Source organism: Phacochoerus africanus, chromosome 9 (assembly GCF_016906955.1).
Source record: "Phacochoerus africanus isolate WHEZ1 chromosome 9, ROS_Pafr_v1, whole genome shotgun sequence".
Lineage (NCBI taxonomy): Eukaryota > Metazoa > Chordata > Mammalia > Artiodactyla > Suidae > Phacochoerus > Phacochoerus africanus.
This window is the reverse complement of record NC_062552.1, coordinates 20420870-20435308: the sequence shown is the minus strand read 5'-3', so window position 1 is coordinate 20435308 and position 14439 is coordinate 20420870. Positions and strand designations below refer to the sequence as shown.

At 37.0% G+C, this 14439-nt stretch overlaps 1 protein-coding gene across 2 annotated transcripts in view; it reads right to left on the bottom strand.

Moving 5' to 3' along the window:
• Window positions 1-14439, bottom strand: part of SCGN (secretagogin, EF-hand calcium binding protein) — a 41875-nt gene that overhangs the window by 6793 nt on the left and 20643 nt on the right. For both annotated transcript variants that reach the window (XM_047797235.1, XM_047797236.1), the window contains exons 7-10: window positions 8657-8712; window positions 3177-3222; window positions 2866-2925; window positions 769-837 (exon numbers count right to left, since the gene is read on the bottom strand). In XM_047797235.1, the coding sequence (XP_047653191.1) occupies window positions 769-837; window positions 2866-2925; window positions 3177-3222; window positions 8657-8712 (231 nt within the window). The remainder of the gene's footprint in view (window positions 1-768; window positions 838-2865; window positions 2926-3176; window positions 3223-8656; window positions 8713-14439) is intronic.

Genomic DNA, 14439 nt, shown 5'->3' with positions numbered 1-14439 from the left:
AAACTCCATGGTTTTAATCAGATTTTCGAAGAGATCTGAGACCCCCAAAGCAGTTAATAATTTGTTGTCATATATTTTTTTACCATCTGGGACAATCAGGACACAATCATTATGTCCTATACAAACCTCAAAAGAAATCCCTAAAGGTATGAGACTAGTAAATTCAATGTCTACACAGTTGGGAATTGGAAAGTATCTTAACTGGATCATGCAGCCAGTCAATACAGTTCGTCAAGAGCTCAAAGGAGACTGCTTTTTAAAACATTATTTACCCTACATGAAACAGCTCTGTGATGTAGATATAATCTAAATTGCATCAGTCCCAACCTTGATAGATAAAATAGGCCAAGTACTAGAGCAGCCTTTGGCTGAAAAAAAAGAATCCCAAGTATGGGATTTATTGCATGAAATTAAAAGTTTTATTCTAATAACCAAGAGAAAGACTTTAGGTAATTGAAGAATAAAACAGTAAGATATACAGTGATATTGTGCTCCTTTGGTAAAATAGATGACCTTTTAATGATAGTAACAACAATCTCCTATGGGGGCTTCCCTAAAACTGAAACTGCAAATAGCCTTAAGAGAGAAGAAAGATTAAGCTTTTGTGAAACCCAACTAAAGTTTGTTAAATAGACTACATCCTTAGATTTTTTTTTCTCCAGCATTAATCTTTGGTCCCACAGATTTCTCCAAATAAACAATGGAATCCATCAAACTGACAAGCCCCAATCCATGATGGGGGTAATCTACACAGCCCCGTGAACTCACCTGGACAAGCTCCATCATGTCTTTGACAAACCCATCCACTTCTGGGCCTTCTAGAGCTCCAGTTTTACTCTGAAAGGCAAAGATCCAATCAACCAAATATTTTCTAAAGTCAGAAAACTTAAAGAATAAATTACACAAGTACACCAAATCAGTATTCTTTTGTGACTGCAATCCAAGTTCAGAAATGGCATGTTTCAACTTATGTTCTCTGTTGTAGGATGTGACTGTACCATAGAAATTAAAAGAATTCATTGTAAATAATGCCCCCCCTTCATGTAACCAAATGGGAAGCAGTAGTTTTTATCCCTTGGCTCTTACAAATAATATTAATATAACATATATATATATACTGACTTTTTATACCAAGCTATAAAGCGCTTTTTTTTCAACTAGTGGGAGAATGATCTGGAATTACAGGAGAGTTCCACTGTACTTCACACCACTATGAAAAGTTGGCTTAGAAAAAGTCCTCTGTTGAGTTTCTGCCTTCTTGGTGTGCATAGTAAATCTTCTCCACAAATAGGAAGGTAATCATGGCACCTGTTCTCCAAGAAACGAGGTTTAAGTTAATTTATGAATTCTTGATTTCGGGGTAAACTTCAATGGAGAAGTGCTAGATCTGGGTTCCAGGTTCACCTCCACTGCCCACTAATGGAGGGACCCCAATCCCACAGTCATTAGATTTTTAAATGCTGCTTTGATTGAATTACTGCAGTTTTCCTTTCCTAATGCATGTTTTCATTTGTGGAATACACATTTTCAAAATTCAAGACTCAGTTCAGACTAGTGTTAATTGCTCATCATGTTGATCCTTTGAAAGGCAGGTTAACATTTTTAAATTTTGCTTTATGATATAGCAATGATTTAATGATTACTAAAACACACTTTAAGTAAAAAGAGACTAGATTGAGGGAGCATATTAGATTAGTGAGCATATATGTGGTTCATATGTAAAACCTTTCTATTTATTTAAGCCTGAACCTTTTTTTTTTTTTTTGTCTTTTGAGTGCCGCATCTGTGGCATATTGAGGTTCCCACACCACAGCCACAGCAACGTGGGATCCGAGCTGCATCTGCAACCTATACCACAGCTTACAACAGCACTGGATCCTTAACCCACTGAGCAAGGCCAGGGATCAAACTTGTATCCTCATGGATGCTAGTCAGATTCATTTCCACTGAACCACGGCGGGAACTTCCTTAATCTTGAACATTTAACACATCATTTTAAAATCCATTCCCTTAATGTTTTTACCAGACACTAAAAGAGTCCTTGCTACATGCCAGGAACTCCTCTAAGAGCTTTAAAAATATGAATTCACTTAATTTTCATATAACAACCCCATGGGGCCGATAATGCCATTATCCTCATCACCCTAATTTTACAGATGAGGAAAAGGAGGCACAGGGAGGATAAGGAATTTGCCCAAGGTCACGTGGTTAATGAGCCACCATTCAAACCCAGGTAATTGGTCACAGAGTCTATACACTTCAACACCTTGCTACACTGCCTCTTCCAGGTGATGTTCTTTTCTGCTCAGAATGACTCACAGATGCACAATCTGATTAGTTTCAGGATCTGTTAGGACCTTTCTCACCTTCCTGTTCATCTTCCTCCTTGCATTATCCTTCCTTGTCCTCAAGAAATTGTCTCTTTGTCATACTTTGTTCTTTAGAATTATTATTCTTTCCCTTCTAAAGAAGGACCAAATAATAGTCTTAGAAGCAAAGTAGATTTTATGCCAAATATGTTTGACTTTGCCCCCATTTCTTTAGGTTTGGTGCATTTTTTATATGATCGTTTGCTTTTGTTTTGAGCATACTATCATAGAGACCAGGAAGGAGAAACTTTCTTTTAGTTTGGATCCAAAAAGAAAACAAAATTGTGATTTTATTGTCTTCTCAACCATAAGTACTCCTATGTCTATTATTACTTAGTTCCCAGAAGTTTCATAGAGAAGCTGAGGATACGTTAACATATGTGATTGTTAATCATCATATAAGTTTAGGGCCTATGGGTAGGATGACCCACTTAGGGACTAAACAAGCTTTTTGTCTAAAGATGGCCAACACAGTATATGGAAAAGGTGGACTTACAACATCATAGTGAGCAAAGATTTTCTCAAAGTCCCTCTTTCTTTCTTCAGTGGAACAAGCCTGTATATGGGGGAAAAAAAAAAACCAGCATATAAATCAGCAATGTGAAACTCTCATTGTACAGTTATTCCTGGGTCTTAGACAATTTTATAAACTTTGAGTCAACAACCCTTAGTCCCTTGATTCCAACACTGAGCCTTGTCAGTCTCTAGATGAATTAAAGGCAAGACAATTGGATGTTTTTTTTCCCTCCCTCTCAAATCCATAGAGAAACATGAAGGAAACCCATCTAGAGAAATGTCACTACTTACATCCATTTTAAATTGGAGAAGGAAATTTTCCTGAAGAGCCAGAATTCTAAACGGGAAAAAAAAATATAATCCACATAATGACCTATAAGTTCTCAGTTACAAGTAAATTTACAACTGCTGTGACAAAAGGGTGGCAGTTTCCAAGTTATTCTGAAGAATAGGATAGTTGCTTGAAAAACGGGAATTTATACATTATTAAAACCAAGAAAGGGAAGACTTTAACAGGGATTGCTAGTCACCATAGAGAGATATTTAAAAATTCATCTTGATGAAAATTGGCAGAATGAGGACTTAAAGAAAATTCTATCCTCCATAAAAGTAACAAGAAAACTGGCTTTAAAAAAAAGAATAACTTTTCCAGAACTTTGGAAATGAATCAAATACTTAGAGAAATCTGAATGGGTTTTACTTTGGAAAAATGACTAAATCTTGGTAAGAACAGTGGACTTTGTGGCTTTTTAACTTGCTTCATCCCTCTGATCTTCCCAGCTCCATGATATCCTTGAAAACCAAGAGTTCACAGTCCTGGAGAAAATCAGCAGCCGAGCAGCTGCTATGGTGGGCAGAACAGGCTAGGAGCTCTTTCACAGCCTAATTCCCATCAAACTGCCATTATTTGACCTTTTTGATGGTTCCCTAGAAGGCCCCACTGTCAAGGATGTCTTTATTTGACCTGATTTTGAACCTACCCAGTGGAAAAACAATTAGTGGTGATTGTTTAGGATGACAGCTGACCAAAGTGGTAAAGCTTGGGTAAACCACAGATTAATCAAAAAACTTAAACACTGGGGAATGAGATATCCATAGGGGCTTTTATAAATCCCTTTTATATTTTTGAGAATCTAGACAGTCACACATATGCATAAGGCTACATTCATGCCCAAGGTTGTAAGCATGCTCAGAAAAGACCTGAGAAGGTCCTAAGTTCTCACCTCTGACTTATCTTCACTCTCTGTGCAAGCAGGAAGCAAAGGGTGAGGCAGAGTTACAAACTGCATGGCTGAATGTTGAAGATGTGTCCCAAGAGGGACACAGAGCCCCTTAGACTGGGAGACTTATGGTTCTTAGGCATTTAAGAAAATCTCTGTCTAATCATTAACTAACCATTAAGGTAACCAAGCAGAGACTTAGGATTTCCACATGATGACAATACAGACTTTACAGAATTAGTTCAAAAGAGTCACTAAACAAAAAATAATTATCAACAACAAATGTGACCTATAAGAAATACCAAAAGGAGTTCTTCTGGCTGAAATGAAAAAACATTAGACAGTATCTTGAGTCCACAAGAGGAAATAAAGAACACTAATAGAGGTAACGACATATGTAAATTTAAATATACTATATAATATAAATGTATTTTTATTTTTAACTTTTTCCTATCTGACTTAAGCAACTGCATAAGTCAATAATAAAAATCTATGTTGATGTAATTTGTGTAATGGTAACAGCACAAAGGAGGGGAAGGGTTGTAACTGTATGGATGCAAAGTTTTTGTATAATATTGAAATTGATTTGGTATTAATCCAAATTAGATTGATAAAAACTAAGATGTTAGTTGTAATCACTCAACCACTAAGAAGTAACTTTTAATATATATAACAAAAGAAATAACAAGGGAATGAAAATAGTACACTAGAAAATATCTATTCTACATAAAGGAGACAGTAATAGAAGAAAAGAGGAACAAAAAGACATAAAGCACTGGGAAAACAAAAAGCAAAATGGAAGACAAAACTCCTAACTTATCAGTAATTACATTAAATTAACATGGATTAAATACTTCACTAAAAGCAGAGATTGACAGAATGGAAAGAAGTAAAAGTACCTCTATTTGCAGATGACATTATCTTATATATTACTGTACAATACATACATATATCAAGTCATTATATTGTATATCTGAAACTAATATGGTGTTACATGACAATTATACTTCAATAAAAAGAAATCTTAAGGAAGCCACCAAAAACTATTAGAGCTAATAAACAAGTTCAGCAGGTATAAGATCAATATGCAAAGTTCAGTTGTATTTCTATATATTAGTAATGGCCAATCCAAAAAAGAAATTAAGAATATCATTCTGCTTCCAACAGTATCAAAAAGAATTAAATACTTAGGAAGAAATATGACAAAAGAGGCCTAAGACTTATAGACTAAAAGCTATAAAACAATGTTGAAAAAAATCAAAGACCTAGGTAAATTGAAGGACATCCAATGATCTTGAATTAGAAGATTTAATACTATTAAGATGGCAACATTTCTCAAATTAATCTACAGATTCAACACAATTCCTGTAATAGTCTCATTTACATTTTCTGCAGAAATTGATAACCTGATCCACAATTCATGTGGAAGTGCAGAGGTCTCAGAATAGCCATAACTACCTTGAAAAAAAAAATCTTTGAAACCCTTCCCTATTTAAAGTCTTACTACAAAGCCACAGTTATCAAGACAAGGTGCAGTTTTATACAAGGTATGTGGCACTATTGTAAGGATAGACCAATGGAATAGATTCATACATTTATGGTCAATTAATTTTTGACAAGGGTGCCAAGACCATTCAGTGGAGAAAGAGCAGTCTTTTCACAAGAACACAGTGTTGTGACAAATGGATAGCCACATGGATTCCTACCTCATACCATATATAAAACTTAGAGAAGATATCAAAGACCTAAAAGTAAAAACTAAAACTGTAAAGCCCTTAGAAAAAAAATGCAATGGTGAATCTGCAGGAGTTTAGATTTTGGCAGTGGTTTCCTAGATATGAGACCCACTACATGAGAAACCAAAACAAAATTAGACAAAATTAGATAAACTGGACTTAATTAAAATCAAAAACATTTGCTCTTCAAAGGATATAATCAGAAAAGGAAAAGAACAACCTACAGAATAAGGAGAAAATGTTTGCTAATCATATATCTGATTACAATCTAGTATCCAGAATATGTAAAAAGCATCTACAACTCAATAATAAAAGGAAAATTAACTCAATTTTAAAATAGGCAAAGGATCTTAATGGTCATTTCACCAAAGAAGATGTACATATTCCATGAAAATATGTTGGGAATGTAAAATGGTGTAGATGTTTTGAAAAATTGTTTCTCAGAAAATTAAGCAAAAAATTACCATATGAACCTAAAATTCCACTCCTAAGTGTATAACCAAGAGAATCAAATACATATGTTCACATAAAAACATGTATATAGTTGGCCATAGCCACATACTTTTTAATAATTTAAGATTAGGAATAACCCATGTGGTCATCAACTATAAACAAAATAGTATATATGTGCAATGAAATATAATTCAGCTATAAAGGGATAAAGTATGGATTATCCTTGAAAACATTATGCTAAATGAAAGAGTCAGACACAAAATATTATGATTCCATTTATAGAAAATGTCCAGAATAAGCAAATATATAGGAATAGAAAGTTGATTAGTGTTGCCAGGGGCTGGCAGGAGAAGGGAGGAATGACTCTTAATGGTTATGAGGTATCTTTCTGGCATAGCGAAAATGTTCTGGATTTGGGTAATGATGATGGTTGAAATACTTTACAAATAAAATATGCTAAATGGTACACTTTTTAAAGGATAAATTATATAATATATGAGTTGCACTCAAAACTATATATTTCTCTCTTCTGCATAATTAAAATTGTACTTCAGTGGAATATACTCAGTTTCAAAAGTTTAAAGAATTGTATTTATACTGAATTCATAATCATGGGTGTATATATAGAGGAAGGTAGGAAAAATGTCCTTTAGCAACTTGAAAAGTTTTGCTCCTCTGAATGCCCAGCGTAGAGAGAATTAACTTGAGCCAATAGAGGGTAGAATGTCCTGAGAGTCTGCAAGGAATACTGTCCTCATCTATTTGTTGACACCAAGCAGTTGAGATTATGTCACCAGTCAGAGAACATATACTTGAGAGGTGCTTGTATGTGGAATAGTTGGGCTACATTTAAGAATTGGGGATAGAGAGAGAAGATCCCCATGTATAAATGTTTTAAGACCTTGAATTGGTTTCTTATTGCTACTGTAACAAATTACTGCAAACCTAGTGGCTTAAATCAACACAAATTAGTACCTTACAATACCGGAACTCAGAAGGCTGGAATGGATTTCACTGATGTTTCAAGGTATTGACAGGGCTGTAATCCTTATGAGGGCTCTAGGCAAGAATATTTTTCCTTGTTTTTTTCAGCTTGTGGAAGCCACCTGCATTCTTTGGCCTATGGCCCCTTCCTCTATTTCAAAGCCAGTAATATAATATCTTCAAATTTCTCTGTGATTCTAATATTTTGTTTCCTTCTTCCACATATAAAGATCCTTGTTATCACATTAAACCCATCCAGGAACTCCAGAATAACCTTCATTTTAAAGTCTACTAATTAACAATTTTAATTCTATCTGCAACCTTTATCATCCTTGCCATGAAACATAAAATATTTGCTGGTCCTCAGAATTAGGATATGAACCCCTTTTATTCTGCCTACCCCAGTTATCATTTTCAAATACCATATGAAATTGGCTTTGAAATACTGTAGTAACTTTTGTTGCTTCACGTCTCTGTTCAATAATGCTTTAACTCTTTCTTCGTTTTCTTTGCTGAATCCTCCAATGTACATAGCACTCCACTGTGTGAGAAGCTATTTAAGAGATTAAGACATAGTCCCTACTGACTTGATAGCTATACTGTGGGATGTTTGTGGATCTGTGAGGTGGCTTTTTGTTTATCACACTGATAGAATGGCCATGGCTAGTGCTCTGTTTCCATGTCCAGTATACAGTCGCCATCCAGCCTGACCCTGAGGCACCTGGTAGTATAGTTGCTCCCCATAAGGGTTATATCCATGTGTTCTTGATCCAATGATTTCAACTCTCTATCTGCCCAGATCACTTCTTACTTTTTGTGGACAAAATGGTTGGGGGTCAGCCAGCCTCAACAAAACATGCTGACCCACCCATCATGTATCACAATACCAGATTCATAGTTAGCATTTTTGCAGATACTGGACCACTTCTGCTGTCATCCTCTCTTCCTCTACTTCTAGCCTTTAGGTACTTGGTGCCCCACAGGATATGCCAACACTCAAAGACCGCATGGTGCAGCTAGATACTGGCTCAGTCGTCCTCCAAGCTAAACTAACAATTCAATATTCCCAGAACCAGTGAATTGGATTCAGGACTTTTTTTTTTTTTTGTTATGGAACCCTGAATGTCTGGCCTTTGAAGGCAGGGCTAGCCCAGGATCCATTTATAAAATATTTTGAAATTTTTGCTCATTGTGCTTTTATGGAGAGAAGTGCTTTTTGATCTTAACAAAGCGATCTGATATGCCCAAAGACTCGCCTATTCTTTAAGACTTCAGGTGAGACTTTGATCTCTGCTTTTCAAAAAAAAAAAAAGTGTGCTGTCATTAAATCCCTTGAAACGTGTTTCTGGATCTATATCACCATGGCCATGCTACTCACCTGGCCAAATCATTAAGATCCAACCGGCCATCTTTATTTTTGTCAAAGATCTTCATCTGGAATGCAGAAGGGAAAAGGATTGTAAGAAATACTTGTAATGGGAATTCATTTTGAAAGTTGTTGAAGGGCTTTTCTATTTTGCTCTTCTGATTATATATTCGTCTGAGGCGGACTCAAACCATAGAGGACTCCCTATAGAGAATAGAAGAAACATTTTTCCCATGGAGGGAGAAGAGCACTAGCTAAAGAAGGACAACACTGAGTGGAAAGCATCTCTGTGGCTTAGTTTTCCCAGGATACCCTAAGCACCCAAGGATTTGGATGCTGAGTCAAGGACCAGTGGACCTTCCATGGGACCAGCTATGTGAGAGATGGTGCTGTAAAAGAGGATGAGGGTGGATCACTGAGTCAGCCTCAGGAGGTTGTGGCAGAGAATCAGTGGTATGCATCCATCAAGAGTTAAAGGATGGCTTCAACTGTGAATGTCAGCAAGGTAGTAGCAACTGTGTGGTCAAGGGGCATCACCCTGGAAACCAGAGCATTGTGCCCAAGGACCTCACTCCTCCCCTTCACCATGAGACCCTAGGGGCCACTCTTCTCTCCTTATGAACCATTTTTGAAGAAGGATATGGGTTGGATCCAGATGACTGAGAAACCTAAGATGCTGAGCTTTACCTTTCATAGAGAGACTTAGCCTTATTCAAAGAGGTTATTTAAATTTACTAGCTCAAACTAGGGAGTTCCCATTGTAGCTCAGCAGTAACAAATCCAACTAGTATCCATGAGGACCTGGGTTCGATCCCAGGCCTCGCTTAGTGGTTAAGGATCTGGCATTGCTGTGAACTATGGTGTAAGTCACAGACACAGATCAGATCTGGCGTTGCTATAGCTGTGGTGTAGGTCGGAGGCTACAGCTCCAATTGGACCCCTAGCCTGGGAACTTCCATATGCCACAGGTGTGGTCCTAAAAAAAAAGTTTAAAAATTTACTAGATCAGACTAAACTTTAAACAAGATAGGATTAAAAGTTAAAATTGGGAAGACCAGATTGCTTTAGGCAAGATAGAGGAGACACATTTCTTTATATATATAAGTTGTAGTAGGACAACAATTAAGTTTTGACTTTGCAACACTTTGGTGGTACAGGATATCTCTAAATATATCTATACGAGGAAGGCTATACAGGGAAAAAAGAAGCAATGAGATCATCTGAGGATATATCCCAAAGATTTGTACATTAAAAACATAGTCCTTCATCCTTCCTCACTCTCTAAATCATTTATTTTTAATATTTGAAATGAATTTGAAAGCCCATTCTCCCCAAATCTTGGCATCACAAATGTGTACAACAGGTTATATTTTTACACATCTGGACCTACTGCACATCCACTTGTGTCCTTTAAACATTAACTATATCCAGTTAAAGTCTGAGGCTGATAGACTTTGCTAAAGAGTGAGCCATGAGTTATCTTCTGTGACACCATCATCTGAAGAGTTTCATTCTTAGAAAGCCACATTATCTAGGTCTCTAAGCAAAACAGTAACTCACCTTGAAAGACATGAGCCCATCTTCACTGCTGTGCAAACTTACTCAAAGCAGGGAAAGCCCTTTGCTCAAAATTGGCTCAGTGAAGAACTGAACACCAACGTATAAATTATGCTTCTACCCATCAGAAAACTGGCTATGTGGTTCACTTAATAATCAGAGTCAGAAATACATGGGGATGAGTAATATACAAACTCCCTTGTGTCTACTCTTCTAGTTGACTAGGATCTCTGTGACTACAAGAAATATGTATAATAGGAAAGCTTGGGACATGCTTCTTGGCCAGACCAGAAATCAGACTTTGCATCACTTTAGGCAAGTCATTACCTCTCTGGGTGCAGCTTCTTCAGCTATAACTGTACCCATGATTTTAACTTTCCTGATCAGATCAACCCTATTTTCAAATGAAATTTTTCACAGTGCTTGAATGTATAAAGCAAAGAAATGGAGCTGCACAAGTAGTGGGTGAGTGTTAACTGGAGCCAAATCCTCCAAATACCCCCTCACTCCCAAAGTGTTGCTTCTGAACTCAGAGGTTTCTTGGAACCCAACAGTCTGATAACCTCTGACCAAATTAGGACCGAGATTCCATCTAGCTCCGAAAGTTAAATAATGATTTCACAGCTTTGTCAAAGCAGGTGAAGGGGAGTAAGAGTGATGCCAAGCACTTTCCTGGTTAAGTCAGCAAACAGAGTCCTGAAGAGCAAGTTCCCATGTGGCTGGTGGGAGAACTGGGTCCTTAGGGGTCCAGGGATCTCATCCACTAGTCCTTGCACTTCTCCCCTGAGCAACTGATGGTTAGCATCTCCTCAAGGGATGCTGTATGGCTACCACCCAAATTGGGTAACACCCACACACAACACCGTTTCATATGTAAGTTCATTGCAACCCACATAAGAAGCCATCTTGAAACAGCAGAATAGTAGCTGGTTGCTAATTCAGTTATCGAGTTTACCAGGATTTTCTTCCTCCCAAAACTTGAAAAAGCCTTGGAAAATGACCAGTTTATGAGTGGGAAGAAAGAGCAGACACCTAATAGTTCATGATCTCAGGGATTAAAAAGGTTGTTTGTAAACAGGTCTGCCTCCAGAAGTGTAACCTTTGGCAAATTTTGAATGTTTGGCAATTTGGAAGGGATATAATGTCTTCTTAATTTTTAAAACTATAACAGTGAATATTTGTAGAGCGGCCAACACATTATATGTTGTTTCATTCAACCATCACTACACTCTTATAAGAAATAACTACATGCAAGAAATTGGAAAGATAACTTTGCCTAAGAAAGTAGCAAGATTTGAATCTAAGCAAATCTGTCACTGGAGTGTTTTCCATAAAACCAGACTTTTAGCTTTAGAGTCTGGGTATATCATGGTTAATTTGGTTTGCTTCATGTTTGGTTATGAAATAAAACATCTGGTGCCATAGATTATGCCAGAGATGTGGTATTTATCTTTTCTAATTGCCCTCCTTTCTCTAGGAAAGCAAAACAAACAAACAAACAAAAAAACCCTCTATTTATGTGAATTTCCCTTTGACCTCAATGGTATAAATTTTCTTAAAGAAATTGAAAAAATGACTGAGTGGAATCAACTCTGAAGTTACCAACTTTCACTTCATTCACTAGATTCACATGCATATAGTCTCTTCCTTTACATTTTCCCTACCTCAGAGTATAAAACAAGAAATATAGGCCTAGGATTTTCCCTTACTCATGACATCAGTCCACTCCTGGAGGGCTGTGGTAGCTTTTTGTGGTGGCAGTGGGAATGGAATTCCATTCTGAAGGGCTGATTTTTGAAAGCATGTGAAGGGCCCTTTACCACTGTTCTCATGTTTCTACCACTGCTTTTCCAAGGTTGAACTCATGCTCAGTCCACACACTTCTGAGTCCATAAAGTCTCGTGGAAATGGAGCACAATAACTTACTGACAAACTCCTTAAAATTCTGTAAGTCAGTGGTTCCCCTTCTTAGACAAGAGAACCCTCAGACACTATAGAGCTACCTAGCATTCTCCTTAGACTGAATAATACGTTTATCTTAATTTTTCAAATCTTTATAGATGCCATAGTGATTATGAAATGCAAATTCGCTTAAAACTATTACTGGTTTAACTTCTTGCCAGAAACCATAGATCTAAAATACAAGTACTATGAATAAAATGAGCTGTCACTTGCTCACCATCCCACCCCCACCCCCACCCTTGCCAAAAAAAAAAAATACAATTACTGCCATGTAGTAGGACAGGCAGTCAGTGAATTTTGTAAGCAATTGTTAATTGATAATTTGAGATGTAATGCAAGGTCAAAATATGCAAATAGTTCAGCAGAGTGAAGAGCACAGAGTTCTCTTCCTGTTCTTGTAAAGGTAACAACCACTCACAGTACTCTGCATCCTCCCCAGAAACTTTTCAAACATTTTAATATGTCTATTTTTACTTTTTTTGGACAAATAGAACAACATTCTATACATTATTTGGCAACTTTTTAAATTAAATGAAATTCTTGGAAATCACTCATCAGTTATTTTTTCCTTAAAAAGAGGGCCTCATGCTTAAAAAGACTGGAAATTGTTGCCATATACAATCTCAAGAAGAATTTGGAACCCCCTTCTAAATTATCAACCAACAATTATGTGTTGAATAATTACCACGTGTCTAACAACATGTGAGGCACTGTGAGAGAGTCTCAAAAATTATCAAGATGGTACACCAAATTATCATTATGGCGTAATGGGAGAGGCAAAAATGAATATCTGAAATATCTGAACCAAGACTCAGCATTATCTCTATGATCACTGAGAAAAAGAACCAGAACAATGTGTTACAAAATCGCTGAAGACTGAGAGAACAGATAAGACTTTCAATAAGTCCTGAAGGAGGGGCAACCCAAGGGGCAACCCGAAGGGCATCCTCATTCACTGGAATGAGGATGATCACTAATGGAGCAGGTGTGTGGGGGCAGGTCAGAATGTCAATTTTGGACATGAGGAGTTTGAGAAGCATATTAAGCATCCTAGTGGAGACACACATCCAAGTATTTACAAGAAGTTCAGAGAAGTGCCGTGAGTCAGAGATACAAATTGGAGGTCGTCACCTTTAGCTGATATTTAAAACCATGAGAAAGGCTGAGATCATTAATAGGATGAGGGTAGACACAGTTGAAAAGAGATTTCAAGACAGTCCAGATGTGTCTCAGATTGGCCTGGATCAGACAGGAGAATGCTTGGGCTGGGGAAAAAGCAGCTAGGAAGTCAAGTGCTTTAATGCAGGCAGGAAGGATGAGAGCTAGGTCCAGGGTAGAGAATGAGGATATTCTCTTTGCCTGCTGCATTTCTCAGATTTCGATTTGTTGTTTTATAGTAGTTCATGTTCCATGCTCTAATTAGGTACATGAGCTTAATATCTCCCACAGGCATTAGCTTACATTTTAAAAAGCTCAATATTACCTAATAACATTCTATTCAGACACCTAATCTTCCCCCTGCCAGGTGTTGGCAGCACCTTGTAATTAGATGTCATAATTGGATTTTGTTAATTGTTTCCTTCCTTGTACAGAACATTAATTAGAAGTTTAGATGAGACAAGGTCTGCAGACCTCAACTTTCTCTTCTGATTGGATGTTCTGCCTTGACTTGTTCATTGTTCATGTTCCAGACAACTTTCAACTGTGCCAGTACTTATTTGGATCAATTTGAATTCATTTAGCCGATTGCATTTCTTAAGTAAAGCATTTGATGCTAAACCTTGGAACCAAATCTTTAATGCCTTGTTGCTATGACTCTGTCCATTGCTCAATTAAAAAAAGAAAAAAAGAGCCATGAAAGCAACAGTAAAGTGATTTCACACTTGATGTATCACTTAGAGCTCAGATCCTGATGTCTTTTTTCAGAATGTTGAGTTTCTAAAAGTTAGCATACCCCAAAGTCTCTAGGGGAAAACAGTATTTAAAAAAATAAATAAATAAAGTAGTCCAGTTCCTAAATCTGTTCATTGAAAAGGTATGAGTTGCCTCTATACTTTAAGAAAGAAAAATAAAATAGATTGGCCAAGTCTTGGTAAACTCATCTAGTCTTTAGGGCAAATTCAGATCCTTGGGTGGAAATTTTCACCAGACTTCTCAACTCTTGGCTGTCACCTCAGTGCATAAAGGACTAGTGAGGGGCCACTTGGAGTTGGACTGATTGTGGGGCCATCTTCATGGGGCAATGAATGCTTAACTACAGTTAACTACAGAAGGGT